The following is a 25,759-nucleotide window of genomic DNA, read 5'->3' on the forward strand; positions in this document are numbered from 1 at the left end:
AGGGGGAACCTGTGGACAGTAAAGCTACAGAAAAGGTTGATCTGAGTCAGAGAAATGTGGAATATAATTAACTTTATCTATCACCCACACTGCAAGTAAAGAGACAAACTGACCCTAAAGTTTCTAATGGACACTTGCTACATATCTTTTCTCATCATTTTGTGTTAGAAATCCAAAGCTTCAGATCAGATCTTTTCGAGAATTTTTTTAAAAAAACTAGATTTTTGCTAATTTTCAAGCTACTCAGCAGTTACAGGCCTGCCATGTAAAACAAATAAGATAATTATTCTTGATTATACCAACAATTCTTTCCTGCAAAGAAATCTCAAGAGGATGTGGCAAAAAAAATACAAAATTAAATTCACCCACTACTGACAAGACACTGGCCATCACGGAGGGAACAGGCAATGGGAATCTATGACTTAGGACATCCCAGGAGACATGTCTTGTTGTGAGGCAATTGGGCCAAATTTAAAGGCTAGCAACAAGTTAAGGCAACTGTTGTGCTACCACAGCCTTTTTTTATTAAGCAGTAGGAGCAGGAACACATTTGGCTTTGAAGTGGAGTGATACGTGCAGTCTCACAGCTAATGGTTATTTGTGCTCTCTCAAGGGTTGGCAGACATGGTGGTGGGACTAAGCTCTTGCTGTGTTAGGAGCTAAAAGGAGAGAAAAATATTGTCCCTACTCCCCTGTCTTACAGTCCGAGGTAAGACTTGGGACTGCAGACTGAGACCATCAGACTGAGAAATAACAAGGCAAAACCTTTCAAAGCACTGGTGTGAATCTAGAATCGGCTGATCAAACAAAATCACACAATATCAGCTGATACCACCCTGAAGAGTCCACTCAAGCTAAGCTGATTTATATCACTAAGGACTTGGATTATCGTATCAAGATCCTTCCTCCCAGCCACAGGAAAGTATTCCATGTATTTTGTGCTACACTTCTTTCTCGAAAATGAGTAAGCATTTTTTGAAGTACTCTGTTTTTGTCTCCTGCCTGCACCTGCAAAGCAAGCAGCAAAATATTTCCAGAAAAACCTCCTCATTTATGCACTAAGAAGCGCTAAGCTCCAACCAATATAACAGAGCTGAAGCCTAAGCTGCAACATATCATTCCAACCATGCCTGGAGATAGGAAAACAGAAGTCAAGAGGCATCGGGACACCATGGGGATGCAATAAAAATGCATCTAGATGGGGAGTGAAAGGAAATTCCTTAGTAACTTATGAAACACCAGGTGCCTTTTCCTGTACTTTATGAGTTTGCCAAAGCAAAACAGCACAGAAAACCTAGAAAAACTACCACTAATACTACTGTGTGCATTCTGGAATTATTTTTCTGTTAGAAATGTATGGTCCATGGTAAGAGCAAAAGAGATGCAGCAAGATCTAACATGCTTCAGTTGCCCAAGACTATTCCTTGCTCTTTCAGCTTATTTTCCCCACCAAACTGCTGTCACTCCCTTCCACATGCATTGGACTTCTCTCTTCCAGTCCCCGTAATAACTTGAATTTATCTCCCCCCTAAAATCTTTTCTTTTTTCTCCTCCCCACCATTCCCAGTAAAATGATCTTTCTTCCTTCCTCCCAGAAAATTCATATTCCCATGTTATCTCATTATTCTTTGCAACAGCATGCCAAATACACTGTCATTTTCCCATTGCTGCTGTGTCCCAAAAAAGACAGAGTGGTCGGTGCTTGCTCTTACCTACTGAATGCTCCCTGGAATGAAAAACGCTACAGTGCTAGTGCTCAGAAAGATCCCTCCGATTTCTGGGCTTTGTGCCCACAAAGCAGGGAAGCCAACATTTCTCAGAGAACAGCATCTGACTCCAACATCCTTCCTATCTAGCTAGCAAAGGAAAAATAGGGGAAAGGAAAAATAGCTGTCTTCAAACTGCTCTGCTTCCAGTGCTGGCCAAAGAGGTGGGAAGGCCAGGAATGCCATGAGAAGGTGGGCTCCCACCACAGATCTGCTGAGCTCAAGATCAGCTTGGCTCCAGTCTCTCAGCAACCCACCACAAGCAATGACAGGTACGAATGCTGTATTCTGGCAGGAGTAAACACCAGTGAGGATTGACAGAAAGAGGTATAGAAAGGCTAAAAGGATGCATGGCTCCAAAAGGACTGCTCAGACTGGGCTCTCCCCTACAGCCAGGGGAGAGACAATGACATTTCCACTGGTCAATCTGTCTGATGAATTTTTGATGGCTACTTAAGGATGAACTAGACTGTGCCTGAGAAAAGTCTGGTTTCCTCACTTATGACAAAACGAGTCCAAGATAACCCACAGTAATAGTAACATCTACATCTGGTCAGAAGAACCTCATTCTGTCTCAGGTGCCAAGCTGGTGACTGCCAGAAATTACCTCCACTTGATATCTGACTTCAGGCTCCTAGAAAACATACTCTCGTGCCTTGCATCAGTTCTGCTCAGCAGTGTTTCTCACAGTCCCAAAGTCCAAAGCATCACCAAATATTGCTGTCCTCAGAAATGAGGGCCAGGGCTGGGCAGATCACAGAACCACAGAGTTGCTTAGGTTTGAAAAGCCCTCTAAGATCATCAAGTTAAGCCAGCACTGCCAAGTCCACCACTAAACCATGTCCCTTAGTGCCACATCTACACATCTTTCAAATTCCTCCAGGGATGGTGGACAACACCCTCTCACATCAGCCCTAGACCCAGCTCTAACCAAGGGCCTTGCTGGCAAAGCAGTTTGTGTTGGGGAAGCCAGACTGGCCTCAGCTGCCTGTGCGGGTAAAGGATCTCTCTGTGCTGTACCAGTCACCAGCACAAAGTCTAATTTCAGGAGAGTGGACTGAGAGGGTGCACAGCTAATCCACTCATGGAGTTAATAATAAACTCTCTATGGTTAAATCCCAGCAACAACAAATACATCTTTATATCATGTTGAAACAATGACCAGTGAGTCTGAATCTTTGAAAGCAAAGAGCACTACAAAGGCAATTCATAATGGAGAAAGGCTACACTCTGTACTTCTTTTCACACACTGATGCCTATCAGTTAGAAAGAAAACTGTAGGATTTGGCCTTAGCTGCTGTGCACTTGATTTTGCATTTGTCATTTGGGCTGGCCAGTAAACAAGCCCTCCTCTTTGTGACCATTTGCTGCTGACATTTCCAAATTTGTTTTTGTTTTGCCAAAATGACAAAGCCCTTAATTTTTTCCATGAAATAAACATTAAACCAAGGGAGAGCCCAAAATCTTTACAATCAAAAACTGGGAAACACAAGAAATGTTATTGAGTTGGCAGGAATCCCAAGCTGTGAGTGAAAATGTGAATGTAAAGCTCTTCATGCATCAGCTGAGTATGGTTAGGTTTTAGATGGGCTGTGGTAATAATATACCTTTTTGTCTTCATAATATGACCAGAAAAAGCACCTCAGACCTGTAAAACCTTCCTGATCAAATTTTAATCAAATTCAAAACCAATGGAATGTTCTTGTTTCGCTGAAAAGTTACAACTACATACATTCACACTGATGTCTATATGTAGAGGCTCTGGCAACAATTTGCTTCCTCCTAGTAGAGTTACTTCTTCAGATTGACTTGGGTAAGCCTAGGTGCTAGGCCTAGGAAATTTAAGAAATTCTTTATGGCAGGAATTTTTCAACCCCATGGATGTCAAGATCTTTGTGCCCTTGTGCCTGTCATCTGGATGAGGCAAATAAGGACCACAGGAATTTTTCCACTGTTATTTAATGCCTGAGAAGGGCTCGAGGATAGAGCACTAAAAGAACAAAAACCCAAGGTAATGCTGGGAACAGGGCAGCCACTGTGTACCTCTTATGATTCAATTCTCCTGGAACACGTCACTCAACATACTGGAACAAATGATTAAACATCCCATTTACAAGCACCGAGATGATAATAATGGAGTAAAGGGGAAAAAAAAAGCAATGTACTTTTGGCAAACACATATCATGCCACCCCAGCCTCATTTCCCTTTTTTTTTTTGTAGGATAGCTGGCATAACAGATAATGTAGAAGCAATATGTGTGATTATGTGATATATCTTGACTTCAGAAGACCTGACAGTCTTCAACAAGCTAAGAGAATATGGTGGATGTTAAATCTCCATCAAGATGCTTCAAAGAGCCGCAATCAACAGATCGCTCTCCACCAGGGACGGAGGGTTTACTGGGCTGCTGTCACAGTCTGTTTTGTGTCCTGACCTCTTCAATACTTTAATAAACACCTTCATGATTGAACAGAAACGAGGCACCTGACTTTTGTCGATGACACTAACTTGGGGGCAGTTGCAAGTGCTTTGGAGCCCAGGATCGTAAGTAAACTGAAGTGGCCTTCATGGAGAGACCAACCAGATGACATCCAACAGGAGTCAGCGCAAAGCAGTATTCTCAGGAAGGGGGGAAAGCCAATTAATGTTCAAATACAAAAGTGAAGAATGAGCTGCAGACCAGTAAGAGAGGATTAGAAACACAGGAAGACTAAATAAGTGAAAGCCATGAGGCACTCATATAAAAAAGGTAAATCTCATTTCATTCTGGGGTGAGTGAAGTGTGATATGCAAAACATGGCTGGTACTTGTATCTGCATGATTGAATCCTAAACTGGAACTGTTGTTTGGTTTTGGACAGTACATTTAAGGAAAACATGTAGACAAATCAAACAGTAGTGAAATATATATGCCACAGGGGTTGAAAAAATATGACCTCGGGAAAGCAGTGCGCCTGTTACCCTACACTAGAGATCTCTGATACAAGGGGTTTCAGGCAGATAAAAGGCAGTTTTGAGGAAAAGGAGAAATAACCACTATGTGTCTTGGAAGGACCAGAAATAATTGGCAGCAAAATCAATTTGGATTGTATGTTAATAAAAGCTTTCCAAATGCAAGGAGAGTGAAATAATGGACATGCACTAGCTCTGCAGGCACAGGGCATCTTCAAAACAATACATGTATGGGGCAGCCACTGTAGAGCTGATCTTCTCTCACTGCATGGGGAAGGACCAGACCATCTCTTGCAGGTCCTTTCAAGTGTTTACTCTCTCGATCAGACACAGCAGAAATAACTGGGGTAGTAAACAGAAAGCTTTGCAACTGGCCATTATACCAAAATTGAAGCAGCACAAAATGCTTTGAGTGAGGTGGTGGCTCAGAACAGTCTCTTGGTGTGTTCACCCCAGTGGAGAGAGCACCTGGTAGTAACTGAGCTGGGCAGAGACAGCCACCTCTAGTCCACTGAACTGCAAGCAGTGCTGCCCACCTAGGTCCGAAAGATGGGAGTGATGGCCAGAGCTGTACTAATGAATCTTTTGGCAGCAAATGCCTACTTCTACTAGCAGAGTTGGCTTTATATTTCAAAACCTGGAAAGACTTACGAGGACAACTTTTTCTGCTTTTAGCTGTCCATGAAGTTATGATTTTTTTAAGTGTCATTTCATTGCGCCCCTTTTAGACTTCTGCAATATGCCCAGTTGAGAGGGATCTTATCCATGGAAGTACACACTTAAGAGAGGAAAGGAGCAGACCAAGTAGGCTGTTTTTGCAGAGATTGGTGCTGGCTGACAAAGTAGAACTGGTTCTTCCCATGGAAATACTAAAGGACTTGAGCACATACATTATAGAGGTGATGCCCCTTTTTCTGTGATATACTTCTGCAGCTCTGGCCAGCAGAGTTCACCAAGCAGAGCTCACCCCAAGAAAAGCTGATTTTCTCAAGGCTGAAAAGGACCTGGTTCTAGAATGCAACTCCATTAGACTGCAGTGATCTAAATACAGCAAACACAGGATACACTGGAGCCTGCCTCCTTCAGCTGGCATTGTGGACATGGAGTGGCCTCCAGTTTTAACAGCTCCAACAGCCTCTGCGATCTGCCTACCCACTTATTAGCCTCTGCTATAACTATCCCATTTGTGTCAAGGGATAATAGAATTTGTGTTCCCATTGGGGCTAGACAGATGAGGGAGTTGAGCTGGGAGAGATTAAGGATTTGTCTTTGGTAGTGCAGAGCAGAAATATCTGTGGCAACACTGAGTGAGAGAAGTAGGAAGCCTGGACAAGGCCAAGCCACTGGCTCCAGGGCAGGAGCAGCTGTCATTGCAGTATCTTTCACTGGCAAATCCAGGCACCAACCATGTGCACAAAGCTAGCAATGAGTCTCTGATCCTGGTTTGTTTTTGTTTCCCTGACCATCATTCCAGAAATTCTCCTCCCATATTACCAGGCAGACCAGTTGACCACTCTGTCATTGAATGTTTCAGGAGCTGTATTTTCTTTTCTTTCTTTCTTCCTTCCTTTCTCTTTCTTTCTTTCTTTCTTTCTTTCTTTCTTTCTTTCTTTCTTTCTTTCTTTCTTTCTTTCTTTCTTTCTTTCTTTCTTTCGTTTTACATTTGGGATGCCCAGAGTTTCAAATAGCCTATATTTTGAAATGTATGAACACAAAAACAAGAGAAGTAAATAAACTGCATTAAAAAAATAAAACTAAATAGTTTTAGCATGACTCAATATCCAAACTCCTTTAATTTGTACTAGTAGCAGACTATTTTTCAGGCAGACAACCTGCAAATCTTAGAAAAATAGCAATAAATATAAGAAAATAATACTCTGAGACTACAGGGATTATTTTCTATCATACATTATTTTGTACTGAATTAGTTTTATTAGTTAAGATTATTTTTAAATGTGTTTAAAATGAGACTAACTCTTCCAATTTGTAAAGGATTTTGTATTTTTTTTTCCTTCACTTTTTTTTCTGGATTAAATTTAATGTTAGAAAAATTAAAGCTATGAGTTTCACTTATTACAGGATTATACAGTAAGCACAATATCACAATTTTTTTAAAATGAAATTTGTTGCAGGTATTAGAACAAAGATTACCCACAGATACCTTATTTACAGGAATCTAGACTTTAGGAGTGTCAAAACCTAAATTTTCTCATTCTCAGAAAGGTGGCAGTAGTTCAGAGCCACATACCCACGTATTTAAGTGAAAGCTAAGCTAGAGAACTCAATTTTGCTGCTTAGGCCCATATCTAATAGACACAAATAAAATTAATAATACATATGCATGGCTCTAGAATTCATTTGTCCCTATATTTTTCTTGACAGGTAAATGGAAATTGTGTGCTGAGAGATTTCACCAGCAATAAACCACCTACAGAGGGCTGGCTCTGCTCTGCTGTAGTGAGGCAGGGTACACCTCCAGGGCTGGGGAATGCATTTCCTGCAGCAAGCACTCAGCCAGGCCGGGTGAGCTGCTCTGTGTGTGGGCGTGGGCTGCTTTTCCTGCTGCTGGGAGAGGATTCTGGGCAAGAAAACCAACCAGGAGCCTTCTGGCTCACTACACCTGTGTGTAAACATCACCTCTGATGACATGTCCGGACTTCTTCACCTTGCAGATGAACACTTGGGATGCTACTTAGCCCCTCAGTTTGCCAAGCAGTGCCAGCAAGAGGAAAAGCCCCTTCCTGAGTGCATTTATAATCAGAGCAATTCAAAAACTTGCTGGGGGAAATAAAATCTGCAGCTGAATGGGTTACTAGACAAATCAGGAGAAATAACAAATTCCTGCCTCAAGGATAATATGGAAGTTGAATATATCTGTGATATGTATCAAGCACATTCATACATATCTATCACCTAAGCTGCTCTGTAAATATTTTAGATAAATAGGCAGGTAGACAAAATGGCATGAAGATTAAAAGCAGAAGTAAACAAAACTGGGTAACCTCACTTGTCTGGTGTTCTGGTCTGGAGAGGATAGAACAAGTAAACTCCCAAATGACCTTACCAATAATTGGTGAACTCTTTAATTTGTTTACTCTCTGTTATGCCATGAATACAGGCAGACAGATAGGACAATGCTGGTTTGTCAAGTTTCCTGTTCCTTGTAACACACACAGGAGAAGTGTAGCTAAAAAAGGAGAGGGCAACATAAGGTATGTGGCAGGTCCCTCAGGTACTAGTTTTCACACATGCCTAGTTATGGTGCACCCTGCAAACCAATGACCCAACATGCAAAAACTCACAGGAAAAACAATTCCTTTGCCTGGCAAAGAGTTGACTATGGAAGGCCAAAAAACACAGTACAGTAGCTTGTTGACACAAGGAAAAAGAAGAGAAAGGAGGAGGTGAAGAAACCAGAGTGGTCTGTGGGAAGAGATGAGGAACAATGTTCTGAAAAGTGTCATTATAAACAAATGCTTTCCCATTAGTGCCAAACAGCCAGAGCCAGGAGCAAGGTTTGCATTAGACTAGAATATGGCTTGGCATCACTGGTGTCCCCTGCTCTGTCACCACTTTAAAAAGGACAAAGTGACAGCAGAGTAAAACCATGCTATGCCACAGTGGAAGGGAAGAGTCCAGCTGACTCCTGTGTAAACACAAAGGACACAAAGGCTACTGACTCTGGAGTTTCTCTTACAAAAACAGAGATCCCTCCATTCACTGTGTCTTTTGCTCTCTGCCCTCCTATCAGGCATGTTGCTTACCTTGCACGATCAAGTAAACCTGGGAAGTCTTGGGATGATGCTGTGTCTGCACTGAACACGTATAGGACCCCTCATCGTAGACATCCACTTTCTGGATCCGCAGGCTGTATTCCAGGGGGTTTCTCTTCTCCAGCTCTACTCGAGGGTCCAGGGACCACTTGTCCTCTCCAGCAAAAATGATGCCAGAACGGTTTAACCAGGCAACCTTGGAGCTTCTGTCTTCTACATAACACCTGCAGAGGATGAGACAAGTAAAGGGGAGATTAACAACACTCTCCATCATCTCCCTTTTGTCCCTTCTCTTTACTGCTTTGCTTAGAAACTTCACAGCACACTCCTGCCTTGCCAGGGAACCATAGAATCTTCTCATCATTGCTATCCTGTGGACAAGTATTTAACAATTCAACTCTTTTGAAGAGTTTCAGGAACCTTCAGCTCATAAATCCATGGGATTTGGGGCAGACATGTCTCTTGTTCTCTCTTTTTTTTTGCCTGTGGCCTACACATGCACCAAAAATTAATTTGGAAGGCCACAGGAGATCTTGATCACCAAATCCCTTCCAACCCTGCCAGTGAGAAAGGTTGGAAGTAGTTCTTCCCATGCTTCTCCCTCACCTTCAAAAATCTGAGTATAAAATAAACTCCCAGACTCCTTCCAGCCTGGAGAGCAAAAGTTCAGGGCTCCAGCTTTGTAAGCTCATGGCACAGGTCCTCCCTCCCTCAGTTTCAGCAGCACAGGGGGAGGAAACTATAGTGTATCTCCCATCTACAGCCTTCTGACAAAAATATAATTTTGTTCAAACATCACCCTTGTAACACACACACACACACACTTGCTGATGCACATCTGCCTGTTTGTGCAGGCAAGTGCAAATCTCAGGCTGAAAAGGAGAGCCCGTGGGAGTGTCACTGTCAGCCCTGTGACACACACATGATGTCCTGTGAACATCTCAGGTGGACAGGAGAGGAGGAATGACAGCTAGGGGCAGCAAGCAGAGGAGCAGCAGGAGGACCAGCAACTGCCACGGCCCTGAGTGCCAACCTTCACAAGTCAGAGGTGAAAATAACCCTGTTGCAACTGCAACTTAACAAGTATTTTGTTTCTTGACGGAGAGCACAGCAGGTGCTGTGAAGACAAATGCATTTTTGGCAAAGGCACCTGCTCGGTACCATTTGCCACCACCAGAAGGAGACTTGCACAGAAAAGATGAGGAGCTGCCACTGAGGAGACATGTCCTGCTCACTCTCAGCTGTGTCTCATTCAAGAGGACCAGGACTGAAGAAGACAGGCAGACATAAACCCTCTTTCACCCTGGCAACTGTACCCTCCAGGGCTGGGCTCAGACAGGCTGAGAGCAGGTTTGCCCTGCTGCAGATCATATCACAGCTGCTCTGCGGGTAAACAGGGAAGCTCATTTTCCAGAGCTGTTGTTCCTTCACCTCTCAGAGCTCTGCCCACAGTGTCCCAGCATCCAGATAATGTCCCAGCAGCTCTTGCCACTGCTGTTACAGAATCCAGAACAGGTAAGGTTGGAAGGGACCACAGTGAGGTCATATGGTCAAACCTACCTGCTCTAGCAGGGTCTCCCTAGATCACACTGCACAGGATTGTGTCCTATTCACTATTCATGCATGTGTTGTATTTGAAGGAAGAAAGAGAGAGGATAAAGATTATTGCTTCAAGATAAGACAAATATTTGACAGTAGGCTTTCAAACAGCCTTTTAGCATGGGTCAGACATTTTCCAAGTTCCTCTATTTGAATGCATTTCATTCATGCTGTGCTGCAGCTGCCTTCCCTTGTGATGTGACCCCACCATTATGGCCGGCACCTCACACCCACTCCCTTTTCGCATGCCCATGGATGATGTCCAAATTGTTCTGGGGTTACTTGTGGGCAGGAGGAAAGCCAAGCTGCATGGGCATCCATGGGAGCTATGCCATGCTGCTGGCCAAGCTGTAAGTAGCTCTGTCTGATCTGACAAACATTTGCTTTAGACAGCAGTCCAACAGATCCTGTCCTTTACTGACACTGTGCAGCCAAGGAAGGGGAGTGAGAATTTGGCCCTCAGGCCAGAGCCCACCCTCCTGGCCAGGCAGGCACTTGTCCCTGAGGCAAACTCTCAGGTGTTATCAAATAGCTACTCTTTGTCAAAATTAAAAAAAAAAAAATCCAGGGAAATATGTGAGCAGCCACTTACATGTAGAGACTAGCACCACTACAATGAGGCATTGCTCAAGTTGCATTGGCCACCTCAGGCTGTAATGACCAGGTATGGGAGGTGAAAGCCAGGATCCAGGGAGGGCAGTGTGCTCCAGGGCTGGGAGCAGTGGCCCAGTAGATACACCTAGACTGCCTCCAGAGCTGGCTGCCTTAGGGTCAAGATCTCTCTTGGAAATGCAAGAGTTGTAACAGCCCCAAAAATCAGGGGTCAGGTATTTTAGTAGTGAAAAGCTAAGCAGATTAACTATGGAAGCTGAAGTCAGTGGGAGCTGAAGTTTTTCAGTCACTTTTGAAAATCTCCCTGAACAGCTATCAGTACTGCTGGACTCCAGCCAATCCATGGCACTGCACCATCCCCACCAGGCTGCTTTCCCATCCTCACTGGGCTACAGCGAGCACTCAGCAGCTCTGCCCTGCCCCTGATCATTATAACTCTCTGTTTGGGGTAGCAAATGTGGCCCTGTGTGGTGTCTTGTCAGTAACAGTTCAGTGGTGTGGTCTGAACAAAGCCCTGTCCTTTTGCTCCTGCGGATAGGCTCAATGAGGGACCCTCCCTCCTCTCCTTGGAAGAGACGATGTGTCATAAACTGTCTTAAATGCAACCAGGTCAGCCCTAGGACAGTGGTCAATAGCTACAGTCAGGCAACCTTGCAACTGCCCTTGAAATAAGTTAGCAGGTGCGACCAAAATAAAGAAAGGAAAGAGGACAAAGGAAAGAGAAAAATGGGAAGAGTAAATGAAATGGATTTGAGCCCTCTGTTCACCATACCTGCTCCTCTCAAGCTGTCAGGGAAAATCAATGTACAAATGTGGAAATTCCAAGTCCTGGCATGCTCTGAACATGCATTCACATGGATGATGCATCTCAGTATGTCTGTCTGCACACACACACCCTCTTAGTCTGCCAGAGATGCCACCCAGCTGAACGTATCACGCTTTAATAAGGATTTATGGTGATGATTTTCACAGTGTAATAAGTGCTAATTCAATACTAATAGAATATTAAATGGCATGTTAACTGACACTTTAACTGCAAAGCAATAGGAGCATGGCATCAGCCAGATATCAATAGACTCTTATCGTTCACTAATAATCAATAATCAAGTTCACAGAGACAGTCAAATGCTTTTCATTGACTTATTGGAGGCATTACCATCAGCCTCACTGAAAGCTAATAAAAGATTTGTGATCCATGCATTATTCTTTTCCTTATGGTTGCAGGTTTAATTTCTTGACATCTCTGATGAGGATAACGAGGGGACCAGTGAATGGGTGATGGACATGCCTTGCATGATCACTGTGAGAACTTTGGAACTGTTGATCTTGCACCATTTCGAACCACAGACACAGGACAGAAGATCTTGCCGCCATGCCCCATTAGCCCTCCTTGCCTCCTTGTAAACAAACACAGCTAAGTTTGGCACCCAAAGTTTTTTAGCAACAGTAGGACGTGGAGAGAGAAACCCAGGTCATCCTTGCACTCCTTCCTCAGTCTCATTTGCCCCACACGCAAATGCAGACAGTGGGGCTGAGCCCTGCTACAGGAGGAGGAGAATGGGGTGATGCTTTTCTGCAGGGGAATGATTTTGGACCTTCAGCAGGAACCATTGCCTTGGATGGGATAGAGGGCTGCCCATCATCATTCCTGGTCCCAGGATTTCATGATGGGCTGGGACATCTGGCAGCATGCAGGCAGGGAGAGGGCAGGATCAAGTCCTGCTTCTCGTCCTCTCTTCTCTATCACCTGCCAGTCTAACACGCAGGGCTGGACCAAAGCAGCGCTCCTGCAAACCTGCCTTTGTAAGCTTCGAAGAACACTCCAACAGGAAAGAGACCGGTTTTTTTGGTTTGGTGGGTTTTTTTTCTTTTTTCTTCCCCCCCCACCCCCCCCCCCCCCCCCCTTTCTTCAAAGTATATGGGCTTTCTTCAAAGCATTCATGGGTGGGAGAGTGAGTGAAGAAAAGGAGAGTGAGGCTTAAGCATCCACATCTCTAATCCTGCCGACTCAAGCCTGGAGATTTCACCGCCTGTTCTGCCTCACTCAGGCCTCGGTGCTTTGGTTCCCAGCACCGTGACTCCTGCTCCTCCTCCCGCCGAGGCAGCGGCACTCAGCGCATTGATTTCCCAGCATGTTGCTGTAACACTCATCGCAGTTTATGTTGTGCCTGTCACTCCAGCAGCTCTCGGCCCCAAGCTTTCCGCCCTCTCTCTCCCTCGGCGAACAGACGGGCCCCGGTGCTGCGAGGCGGCGTTTGCCTGGAGAGCCCCAGCACGGCTTCCCCCGGCTGACTGCAGCCACTGCCAGCGCGGGGGATGACGAGGAGGAGGACGCACCACAGCCGGGATCTCAACTATGGGCTTCCCATTCTGCCTCAGAGAAGGCAGCACAGCGCCTACGCCCCAGGCTGTGGAGATGGAGTGGGGGTATTTCATCCCTTTAGGAAGGGATGGATGATATTTAGAGCCTAGAGTGATGAAAAGACAAGAAGGACCCATTTAGGGCCTGGAGAAGCTGCTGTTTAAATGATTACTTTAACATGGAGATTTGACAGTATTATCAATGATATATTGGGTCGCACTGAAGCTGGGATAATTATTTGGGGTTTTTTTAAAATTGTAGTTGTAATTCCAAATAATTTTTTTTTTTTTTTTTTTTTTTTTTTTTTTTTTTTTTTTTACAGCAGACCCAAACCCACAATTCTCTGCCAGAGCCCCACTAGTGAAAAGAAGCAAGCTGTTAGGATTAATGAAATACGCTGTGCTGCTTTGCCAGCAAGCCGCAGCTCTTACCTTATTTTGGGGAAAAATAAATAAATAGTGAGTTTATGGACTACATTTTCTGCCCTCTTCCTCCAAAGCATGTTGTGGTGATAGCTCTGTGCTACAATTTCAACACTCCTCTTTAATCATCTTTTCTCTGTTAACCCTTTGATCATCTCTTCTGTAAGACAACTTCTGTGCATCAGGCCAAAACTCAGCAGCCTGCTGCACACACAATTAAGCACCGAAACCCCACCCCACTGCACTCACTGAGGGACGTGCCACGCTTTTGCCAGAGGATGCCACAACCCGCCCTGCATCAGATCTCCTGCCTTCGCCTCAGCTCTGTAATGAGCCTTCTCTAATCTTCTCACTTCACACACACTCTTACAAGATCACGCTAACAACTTCCCCCACTGCCCTCTACCCCCAGCAGCAAAATGGCAAGAGGGGAAAGAGAGAGGGATCAAACATGGCTCATTCAGCACAAAGTAACATCAGCTCCTGGCTGCCAGCTCCAAACATGCAAGACAAATTCTCTGTTGTGTTGCAAAGTATGATCCTGGAAAGCTAATGCGGTGGTTAAACACAGCCTTGCTCCCAGCCTGGGGAGGAAAGTTCAAGAGCAAATCAGGCTCACGCTGTTTCATCTTGTCTCCTCAAGCTCTTCAGTCCTTCCCTGCCTGGCAAGCAAGGTCTCGGACACAGCCATGGTCAGCCAGGGCGGCAGTGAGAGTCCAGCCTCTCTGCTATGCCCTGGCAGGGATGTGGGGAGCAAGGGCTAAGGACACACCACAGCCATGCCAGCTCTGACCTCCCAGGCAGGGTTTTCAGGGAAGAAATGCCACTACAGTGCTGGATCCTGCCAGCATCTCAAGAGCAACGCAGCGCTGACACTGCAGTCCCCATCAGAGGACTACAGTGGCAGAGCACACATAAGCACAGAGTCTGGAGGAGCCATACAGGAGCTGTTGGCCCGGGGTGGTTTCCATTGCTCTGGATCAGGCTCCCTTCAGCAGGAGATGCTACAGAAGGCACCCACAGCTGAATTTATCTCCACCTCTGTGAAGCCAAGGGTCCCATAAGGGAGGGCACTATCATGGTAGATCCTATCAACTGAACATCTGAAACCTCCTTTCAGCCAGGCACCAAAAGCCTATTTTGCTGAATTTGAATGCACATGGGCATCAGTTGTTGCTTAAAATTCTCCTCCTCACTGCCACTTCTCCTCTCTTTCCCCAGCCTGGTACAGCTAATGCTCCTCTCCTTATGTGCCATGACACACAGCAGGGTCACTGTTTGAGAGTGAAAGCTGTGCCACAGCGGGATGGATTTCCAAAATGTGGCATAAATAGCTCCTGAGTAACTACTGCCAGCATGATAACAGAGGCCCTCAAAGGGATTTAGAAAACTACTGCTTAAACCCAGACCTGTGCAGGAAAACTGGCAGGAAGGGGAAACTGCTGCATCTGTTCAGCCCATGCTTTCTCTCAGCTGTATTATACTATGACCTTGGTCTTCACACCTGTCTGCAGCTCTCTGGGTATTTCAGCACTCAGCTGACAATATTTGGCCATCCACCGACTGGGAGGGTGCATGGCTGATAGAATGCCTGCACTTCTCTTCATCCTTTTTAGTGAATTGCTGCTTTAGGAGTGTGAGGCTAGGATGGGCTCACCAGGTCCTGAAGCCTCAGCCTCTGCTGGCACAGCCAGCTGTACTTTATAATCTTTTTCAGAGATGCAGCTCATTCCAACTTTAGCCTAGTGTGTTTGATGGGGGTATACCCTCCCCCTGCTTTGCAGATCAGACTACTCAAAGTCTTTCTGTTCCGCTGATTAAAATCTTTTTCTTTTTTTAAGGTTGAACTCTAGATTTATTCATACCTGGCTTATATCCATTTCCTCTCATGCCAACACCATCCTTTAGCTTAAAGAGCTCTTCTCTCTCCTGGGTGTTTATCTTTCAGTGTGTTCAGAGAGAGCAATCATATTCCCTCTCAGCCTTCATTTTGCTGGATTCAACAAGCCAAACTCTCCTGGTTTCTTCTTGTATGATAGACCCTCTCTTGCCCTAAACATCCCAGTAGCCCCTCTCAGCACCTGCTCCAGCCTGAATTCCTCTTTCGTGACCAGCATTTTTACTCAGTTTTCTAGAAGAGGAGTCCCCAGTGCCTTGTACAGAAACATTTCTGTCTCACTGTCTCTCCCATCAACTCTTTCTAATGAAAGAAAAAAGAATTGCAACCAGAAAATATGAGCATCAGTGCAGAACTGCCCATGTGCTGTAAACATCCTTGTCTCTCAGTCCATGTGGTATGCATGGAAAATGAAACCCAAGAGAATTTACAAAAAATACACTGGCCTAAAAAGACAGCTAGCTGCACTGGCTCTCACTAGCAGATACACAGCTGGTCTCACATGGGCTTTCTTTCTGTTAAAATGACTGTTTAAGAGTAGAGGTTCCTGTTTGTGTAGGGAAAAAACCCAAACTCACAACAGAAATCAGGCCCAAAATTACAGCAATTTTTATGCCAGTACTCTCAAAGGGTGGATGTAACTACATCAGAATAAGAGAACTTATACTGGCATGATTTATTGGTCTTCCCATCTGTTGGGGATTGCTACACCTGCATAAACAACTTCAATCCACGTTCACTCCAGCAGAGGAACCTTCTTAAAAATATCAATATGAGCGCCTATGAGTTGCTATGAGCTTAACTCCATCCCAGGCATATCCCAGCACAGTTTAAAATTTCAAAATGAGAAAAAAGCTCAGAGTGAGACCTACCACCACAGTACCATCTTTTCTTATAACCCACCATGCCCAAGAAATGCCCTCCATTTCTTTACAGCGTAGTCAGGAAATCCTTGGACAGGTCTTTTCCCATTCCAAGGCATGTTTTGAGAATGACTGACTCCAATCTCAGGCTTCCTGCCACGTGTGCGCAGGGGGACGAACTGCTCTCTGGCTGATGCTTGCTGAAATGCCAAATGCTCTGACAGCTTGCATCAGGGTCTTGCACTAAAATCAGTCAGGAGGTTCAAGCTGCTGAGGAAACAGACCTCAAACTCCCTCTTTTACTTTTGGGTTAGCTGAGGGACTTGTCAGTGTTCCTTTTCAGTCCAGCCTGAAACCTGGCTCTGCTCTTGCTCCAGAATCATTAGGCAATGCTCATCAGATATCGATCACTTGGCCTTAGTGAAATATTCACTAGGAATGTATGCCTTGCTCTGCTGTCCATAGTTTCCCACAGCATCCCAGGGCTCCTGCACTATCCAAAGGGGGAGCCAGCTGATACAGAATGGCAGTGGAGAACACTGCCTGATCATTTGCCTTTTGTTGCTTTGCACTTGCATTGAGGATCCTGTGCTTTTGTGATCACTAAGACACAGGCTGATATTTGAAAAGTATCTGGGGTCACTCAGGAACAAAAGTTCATTAGAAGGCAATGACAATTAGTCACTTATGAGAACTGGCTGTTATGCCAAATTTGTAAAAGAACTGGAAACTAAACTTCTGGCAGGCCTCTGCACCATTATGAATTTTTTTTCTGTTTTGGGGATACACCAAAAATGAGAATAGGAACACTCATAAGGCACCCATACAGACTATAAGTCTCTTTATTTTCCTTCACAAACGTCAGCTGGGGAAATCACCTATTTTTTCTACCTGAATCCCCAGTGCCTTGTAGGTAACTTCTATGTGATCACCACTGGGTAACTCCAGAAAAGCTAATCCAAATTTTTCCCTTGAATTTCTTGTAGTAAAAATAACAATAACAAAAACATCACAAAAAAAAAAGGGGAAAATGAGTTTCAGAGATGTGATCTCCTGCTCTGACAGGAGGAGAGGGAGGGTTTTGCTGGGAAGTCCACGTGACTCTATATCTGGTAATTATCCAGCCACAGAGAAACTGAAACGTTCTGTGCTGTCGCAGAGAATGACAGCACCTGGAGCTCCAGCACCCAGATAAAAAGCAGAGAGACAATCAGGCAGATGGAGAAAGGCAATGCTACACCATGGGCTGGCAAGAGGACGGAATAGAAAAAATGGGGAGAGGCAAAAGCTGGCAAGAAACATTAAGGCAGCCGGCACAGCTACTGGAGAATGAGATAATGCCACAGATTAGCAATGCAGGGGCACAGAGAAAGATAGAGCTTAGGGGTAGGTCAAGAGAGGGTGGGTGCAGAAAAGGGACAGTGCAAACACAAGAGGGAATAGGAGAGTGATTCTAGAGGGAGCTTCAAAGCATTTTGTGTCATTCCAGGGTTGCTTCCGCCCATCCCAGTGACAGGCTAAAAATGCAGGAGGTATCACCCACAGGGTGTCGCAAAACAAGGGGGAGATTTGAAAATTGGCATCTCGCAGCTGAAGAGAGATCTGGCACTGCAAATAACACCTTTCAGCCTGTGGATTCCAGTGGTTTTCTCAGAGAAGGCGGACTACAAAGCCTAAGATCCAAATAACTAAAACTGGGGCTTTGGAGCATCACCTCATGTATTTTATATGGCAGAGAGGCAAGAGGGAGGTTCCTTCCCCGACTCTCCCTTTCACAGTTGCACACCCCAAGACACATGTAAGGCTGCAAAACAGCCCACGTGATTGCTGCCATGGTGCCATGGCCTGGTTCCAAAAGCAAGGCACCACAGGTGCTCTCCCACACAGCAACGTGACAGCGCCAGCTCTCGGGGCCCTCAGAAACAATGACCGTGCCCACAGGACTGGCACAGCCTCCAGTGGGTCAGGAAGAGCTGACTGCCAGGGGGCAAGAAACTGTACACCACCTCTAGGAACGTTTCTGATGTGAGAAAATACAGCCAAACAGACAGTCAGGTGATTTGGTCACCTGGTCAAATCAGGTGACCAAATCAGGTCAGGGCCATCAGCTTGCCAGGGGTTGATGCTGGCCACCAGTCTCTACAACTGTTGGGGTAAGTGACCGAAGTAGATCTGCAATGGCTGCGTATCTCCAAGGAGGCAAGAAGAGCTAAGTGTTCAGATGTCCCCACCTGAACATCTGGGGAAGGAAGGAGAAACAGTATCAAGGTCTGAGCATTGGGCCACACAGTTCAGTGACTAACCCTCCCATGCACAGTGACAGTCATTTCAAAGAAAGGTAGAACACCTCCTAAAGTGACAATGTAAATCACCTTCTACAAAATTTCATGATCTTTTCTAGCCATAAAAACCTATAAATCTAGCACCAAGCAAATCATAGAATGGCTTGGGTTGGAAGAGATGTTAAAGATCATCTAGTTTCAAGCTCCTGCCATGGGCAGGGACTACTGCTACCAGATAAGGTTGTTCAAAGCCACAGCCAGCCTGGTTTTGAACACTGCCAGTCAGGGATGGGGCATGCACTTCTTCCCTAGATAACCTATTCCAGTGTCTTGCTACCCTCAAAGTAAAGAATTTCTTCCTAATATCTAATCTAAATCTAGCCTCTGTGTAAATTAGCTTCCACTCTGAGTGACAGCTTGCAATCCACCTTGTAAGTTTGTACGCTGGCTTTCTTATCCCCAGGCATTTCTCAACCCCCTGCCCCCTTTTTCTTTTTTTAAACTCATTAACATCTTCATCTTGGTGATACTTTCTGGCTGAGAATTTCTTCAGTTAACCATTAATTGGTACAAGCCTGTGAAAGAATAACAGATTTAAATGCTATGTGAAACTGGCAGGTGTCTCCTGTGTTATGTACTGTATGAAAGAGCTTCTACCAATACCTGAGGAGCATGCTACCTGAGACATAGTAATGCACTTTGTATTATCTGGATCCTAATGTTCATCTCATCTCATCTCATACTGCCTCTTCTTCATCAAGGGAAAGGGAATATCGCATCTGAAGCTTTAGCACTTGTCCTGGGCAGGTCTGACAGGAACATTCACACCAAGGAAAAATCAGTCTTGAAATTGTTTGGAGGCAGATTAGAGAGGGAATGGGAGCGACAGCAGGGAGAATAAGTCTTAACTTTTCCTTCTTTTCTGAGGTCATGAGAGTATCAGAGGTGTCCCAACCAAGTTATCATCCCCACTTCCAAGCGCTGCCCTCAGGTAGCCAGTAGCAGACTGTGAAGGGTGGTATTTCAAGATGAATGAGAAACTGAGTGAATCCTGCCTGCTCACTTCCAGCTGCTGCATTTCAATGAAGGACACCTCCTTGATGTGCAAACGTTCCAGTTATTATTTACAGCTGACCTTTTCCTTCTCCCGCTCCCGCTGCCAGGGCTCCGCTGGTGGAGTCGGAGCTTGTAGAGATTGTGGAGATGATGAGTAGTGGAACATGTTAGATTCCCTGCCTGTGCCAGAGCTGTCATTAGTGCCACTGTGGATTGAGCTACACCCGTACAAGCAACACTGGGAAACATGAAGAAAAAAGCCTAATGTAGACAAAGCCTTTGAGGAGCTTAACCCCTCTTCCCCTTTTCCATCTCTCTCCCACTTGAAAGCAGAGAACAGCTTCTGAGCAAGACACATGCTCTCATTTCCATATCTAAAGCCAGTCCCGAAATACCACCGCAAAATAATGCTCTCAGAGAGGAGACCACGAAGCAGATTCCCTTTGAGAGACTCTGCTGGTTCTTTTTTTAATTCCATCCAAAAACAACTGCCACCAAATACTGAATGCACCTGGACTGGAGCAGTCAATATTAGGCACCTTGTTTTCAGATTGATATGGGGGAATTGGAGGGAATTCAGAGGTAAGCAACAAAAAAATTCATCAAGGGCTGGAAAGGGAGCAGCATCTAAGGGAAGCTTAAAAACATTAAATATGTATAACTTGACTAAGAGAGGACTTAAAAGCGACATGTTGACAAGCTATACCTCTTTGAAAGCTGAAAGTACCGAAGGAAGAGAGGAATTATTTAGCAAGATGCATAGGGGTCTACGAAGGAGTAACAGGTCAGGAAAAAAAGAGAAATAAGTCTGTTCAAACCCGAAGAAAAACTTCTTGTCATCTACAAGTGCTAGTCTTGTAAAAAGTCTCCCAAGGAAAGCAAGGAAGAGCCTATTGTTTCAGATGTTTGAAAAAAAGGTGGGCTGAGGACCAGAGGATCAACCTCACTCACAGGGGCTGCAGGGAGAACAAACTACAGTGACATGGTAATACTAGTTTTACCACCCACCTCAGAATTCAGCAATATGTCAGGAGAAGACAACTCCTCTTACAAATTTCTTTCAGTTGAAGCAATGTTTTTAGGTATTTTCACTTCACGCACAGCTAAATATTTCTTGTCAAGACCTTAGATCTCTATATATCTCACTAGAGTTACCTGGCACAGTTTGGATTTCTTTCTAAAACTGGATCTTCTAGAAATCATGCATGAAGAGGTTAAAAACTATGATACAAACACTAACAGTCTTGGTATTTCCAAAAAACATTAGCATATGGTTGTATTCCCAAATATGCTGTGAATGAAGTTGTCCAGCACTTAAAAGTCACGAGTGAGATTTTACTTTTTTAAGTGCTTAGCATTGAAATTTAAACCAGATTTGTCAAAGTGCTTTTGGGCCTACCAACTGCCAAACGAACACACAAGGACCAAGTTTTCAAAACAGCATTTGGCACAGTGAGCTTCTTCACCAATATATCCAGTTCTCTTGCTGTGTAAAGTGACATACTTTTGAAAATCCATCCCATGGGTGTGTTACAATCATAGAATAAAAGGCTGCAAACTTCAAACTCCCATGCTGTATTTATCCTGTGCAGAAGAACTCCTGTATGTGGAAACCACAGCAAAGCTGTTACAGCAAGGAAATGTTCAACTCCACTTTCTTTCCTTTGTTTAGAGCTTTGCTAAATTGTGTCTTTCCCTAATGCCTCGCTTTTGTCCATCATCAGGTCTTGTGAAAGAAGGCATTTGAAAGACTTACAGAGAAGGTAGAGAAGATGCTGTGAGGGAGAACTCCCATGAGCTTTGATCTCAGCTTACCTTCATCCCCACATGCACAACATGCCTTTCAGAGGAGGACACGTTTATGAATAAATAAATAGAGGAAAAGGGAAGAGTGGAAAAAACAAATGTCAAGATATATCTGATGGAGTTTCTGCTGTTGACATGAAAGCCATGAGCTTGTTTAAAACCTCATGGTCAGAAACAGAATGGGAGGGAGGTATGACTCCTTGAGAAAGTGGAAGGAATAATTCCCACAGCTAGATCTTCTTGCCATCCTACTAATCACACTAATATCTAGCACTCTTTTTTCTCTGAGACCCTTGCAGGGCTTTGTTTTGCAAGGTAATTCAGCATGTGCTGAACAGCACACAGTGTTTTTATCAAAGGAGGTTAAGCACTGTGGAAATAAAATTCTTACCTTTATAGAGGAGAAGTGCTGTGATGTGTATTTTATACATACAGGGAGCCAGTGGAGAAGGAAAGAAATAGGTTGTGCAAAGTCATACAATAAAACTATTTTATTGTCAAAACCAAAATGTAACAGACCTGACCTGTCTCATACAAAACTTGGTTTGGTATGTACTGGTTGCACAAGGATAGCAAGAAAGGGGTAGTGATGACTGCAAAATAGCCTTCACAAACCCAGATGTCATCTCCAATCACATCTATCTTAGCACTACTGCAAAAGACCATGCTTTTCTCTCTAATTGGGATCTTCCCAGGGATGGGCAATTGCAGCAGAGAGGTCTGGAAGAAGCACAAGCTCCTACCCGTGGTTCGAAGGCAACTGGCTTGGGTCATTTGGGTCTGTGTTCTGGAGTCTGAACTCCAGCCTGGCTACTGACTGAAGGACAGGCATAACTACAGGGACTACTCTGACAGCTTCTGCACCTCCTCACCTGCAGTCTTCTGGCACCGGCAAAACAAGATGCATAAATTGGCTGGAACACAGAACATAAACCCTTTTAATTTCTTAGTGAAGACAATGTTGCTTAATCCTACTGGAAGCATTTACTCAGGGATATCTTATCTGGATCCAGTGACATCCCTGCCTCTTCTCCCAAGAGCCTGATGTGAAAGGAAACCTCTTCCCCATGCACAGCTTATCTGCTGCACAGATAAACCATTTCCCCATGGAACTCTCTTCTGTAGAGCTGTCTTACTGAGAGTTTCTTACACAGCAGGGTCTAAGGCTGTGCACTTGGGCTTTGGCTGGTCTGAGGCAGGGTTCCTATTTCTGTTCTTCTGACAGGTCACTTGCTCTAAATAATTTCCAGAATTCCAGTACTGCACAGAGAGATGCCAAACTGTGGCTTCAGCTGGCATAAATCAAGGGCCAACAAGGCACCATTGCAGTAAACGGGGAAGCCCAGATTTACACTAAATGAGGATCAGTCCTACTTCCTTCCACCAGACTCTAAATGGGTTCATTAAATACAGCACTTCAGTCTGCTCAGCTAAAAGCAGCTCCAGCTGGCAGCAGGTTTCACATCCAGGGAATGTTTTAAAGATAAGGATTTGCAGGCTGCCCTAAGTTTACGCTTGGCTAAAGGCAGGCTCTCATGGGCCATGCAGAGGGGGTGACATCATGCCCACCTGATGTGTATCTGTGCATCCCCAACATCTATACACAGCATGACATTAACACAGGACCTCACAGCCTTGGGGGGGACAAGCTAGGCTCAAATCCTGTCACAAAGATATTCAATTCAAAGTGCTACAGGGCAGCAGAAGAGGGGTCCTGCAGTATTTCCATCACACTGAAGGGCTTATTTTTGTTTTTTCTTTTAATTCTTCGCTGGGGGATGTGGGGTGTATGTTTGCACTGAATTTGAATCTGCAAGAAACAGCACTGGGGCAGGAAGAACAGTTTGGTATTTTTGAGACAAGAGTAAAGTGGTAGTTAATTTTGACATTAAACCATAAATGAAGGGATATTAAAGTTATTCTTAGCTTCCAAAAAATAGGATGTGCTGTCATGGTCTGGCCTGTTCTCATGTATTGTACAGATCCCATGATTCCTGCAGTTTAATCTTTTATCCACTCACTAAAACAGATGGTGTTGCAGGCTCTTTGAAGACTCTGACAAATAGAACTGCATTTGGAACACTGTTCGTATATGCACACTTGCTGTACAACCCTCAGGACAAGATACACTGGCTTGAGACTAAGTTCACATCCAAAGCACAATCTGCAGCAAAGAATAGATCCAAGTCTCTTTCAGCACTGCTGCTGAGGTCTCTAATATGCACAGTCACACACAAAATATCTTCCTACAGAGAGATATAAAGGTCAAATCAAAAACCATTGTCTGAGATCCCAGTCAAGTTCTCTTTCTTTGGCCAGGACCAGGGTGCACATTGTTTTTCCTCAAATAAACAGTTCTGCCCACTGAACATCAATGATACAGTGATATTTCAACAACCTGGAAAATAAGAGAGCCCTAAAAAAATGGACCTGACACCAACCCCTCTCTGACTTCACACTTACTGTTTCCTCCTTAGGCTGAGAAAAGAGAGTTGGTCCTCAACAGCCACAGAGAAGCAGTGAGAGAACCCAAAATTACTTTTTGTTTATGCTAGACTATTACCAGTGTTCTCTCTACCTTGTGTGTGTGTGTGTGTGTGTGTGATCAGCCAGTACTCAGAAAGACAAGTGAGGTTAACCGAGCTACATGCATTGCTCCCACTAGAGCAGTATAAAACAGTGATAAACCACAACTGGAACCACTCTGCAGTAAGTATCTGGCCAGAGGTGAAGCATGAGGTTACAGCAGCAGCTCCACTCCCCTGTCCCCTCTGCCTGATGGATCCTTGGTAATAAACTGCCCTTCAGGCTTTCCTGTCTTAAACTGAAGCTGCTGGGATTCAGGGGAGATAAAGATTTCAACTACCTTTCAGAAGAGCCTTCACAAGAAAGTCCCTGTTGGCATAAAAGTAGACATGTAATGGGCTTTCTCTGTCCCTGAAAGTAGTTTAGCACCGCAGGAAAGTGCAGCCCTTTTAACTCTCTTCTTTATTTAACAAGAGTCGTTAAAATAAACTGATTTCCCAGCCAATTAATTATCAAATATCTGTAACAGCTTTCAAGCCCTGCCATTACTCAGTCTCAGAGGCCTCCACAGGCAGTGCAAAGCTACCCTCTCCTTACCTGAGCAACTGCTGCTTCTCCAAGTCTGCTCCGTTTCCCTGAACTGATAGCAGAAAAGCAGCACAGAGGCTGGCAAAACCCTGGAGGAGAGCTGTAAACATCCCCTTCTCCAATTTACAGCAACTCCAGCCAGGCACGTGCAGGGAGCCAGTGAGCTTTACCATGCCCCTTGACCACGACTCAATTCCCAGCTCTCAGCCCCTTGTACACAGACCCCAGCCCCGCCACAGGAGCAGGTTTGCTCTGTCAAGACCCCTGATGCTGCCAGTGAGGTCAACAGGCACCCAACAGCAGATGCTGCCAGCTGATCTGAACCATGGGTGCCAAGTACCACGAGCTCAGCCCAGCATGGGGCATAAGCTTCAGTTTGAAGCATGTGCCAGGAACCAGCTTCTCACCCAGATGTGGACAGGAACAGATCCTGCCATAGCCGTGTTACTCTCTGAAAAACCAGTCTGTACCTCTCTGGTTACTGGAAGGTTGTACTTACCATAGGTACATTAGCAATGGCCCTACCATCTATTTTATAGGCATCAAACTACACTCATATGTGGTTTCAATTAGGAGATTTCAAATGAGATTGAAGATAATGCATCCCACAATTACTCACCCTTCTCCCTTCTAGAAACTCAAGCAGAATCATTTCCAGGCCAAAATGTGGTCTCGCTTGATTGATGATGCTAATAAAATGGCTTTATTGTGATATAAATAGCCTTAAAAATGTCCTGGAGAGTCAATATCAGTGGTTGATGGCCTTATGCAAGCAAGGTCCTTATCTTACAGTGTGCTAAAGCTTAACGAGTTATGCTTCTGAGAAGTCTGACATTGGATTTGGGTGCTTGTTTGGGGATCTACAGAAGGGTAGCTCCCAAATTAGACATGGAAAGTGGGAACTGTTTAAACACCTTTCCTGTTCCTTGTGCTCCCTATTAATAATCTCTTCGCTTCCTAGCTTTCCTGGTGCCAGTTCAAACACAAACACCGGCTGAGCCCAGCAGGAGCCATGGGAACACTGTGCTCCAGCGCCTCTTTGCTGGAAGGTTACCAGCCACTGCTACAGTAATTGGAAAACCTGAAATTTCTTCCAAATTGTGCACAATCTGAGATTCTCACAGCCCCTGCAGAGGTGTGTGGCCATTTCCCGAACAAAGAGCCTACGCTGGCTTGCTCTGAAGCACATCCATGGCCCTCATCGTGGCAGATGATATGTTTTTGTTACTCCCTTGTCAGGAGAGGCCAACCACGC

The 25,759-nt window shown here is 44.8% G+C and overlaps 1 protein-coding gene and 1 long non-coding RNA gene across 6 annotated transcripts in view; both read right to left on the reverse strand.

The window, feature by feature from the left end:
* The window catches only part of LSAMP (limbic system associated membrane protein), a 993,127-nt gene that overhangs the window by 155,261 nt on the left and 812,107 nt on the right, over window positions 1–25,759 (reverse strand). For all 5 annotated transcript variants that reach the window (XM_066175262.1, XM_066175261.1, XM_066175259.1 and 2 more), the window contains one exon: window positions 8,483–8,715. In XM_066175262.1, coding sequence (XP_066031359.1) covers window positions 8,483–8,715 — 233 coding nt within the window. The remainder of the gene's footprint in view (window positions 1–8,482; window positions 8,716–25,759) is intronic.
* LOC136285850 (uncharacterized) lies at window positions 12,607–14,121 on the reverse strand. Its single transcript, XR_010719575.1, has 2 exons — window positions 13,496–14,121; window positions 12,607–13,170 (listed from the first exon to the last, which is right to left on the reverse strand). It is a non-coding gene; the product is annotated as an uncharacterized lncRNA (long non-coding RNA).

The sequence above is a fragment of the Chamaea fasciata genome, unplaced genomic scaffold (genome assembly GCF_029207755.1).
Source record: "Chamaea fasciata isolate MVZ Bird 193981 ecotype frontalis unplaced genomic scaffold, bChaFas1.0.hap1 SCAF_2, whole genome shotgun sequence".
Lineage (NCBI taxonomy): Eukaryota > Metazoa > Chordata > Aves > Passeriformes > Sylviidae > Chamaea > Chamaea fasciata.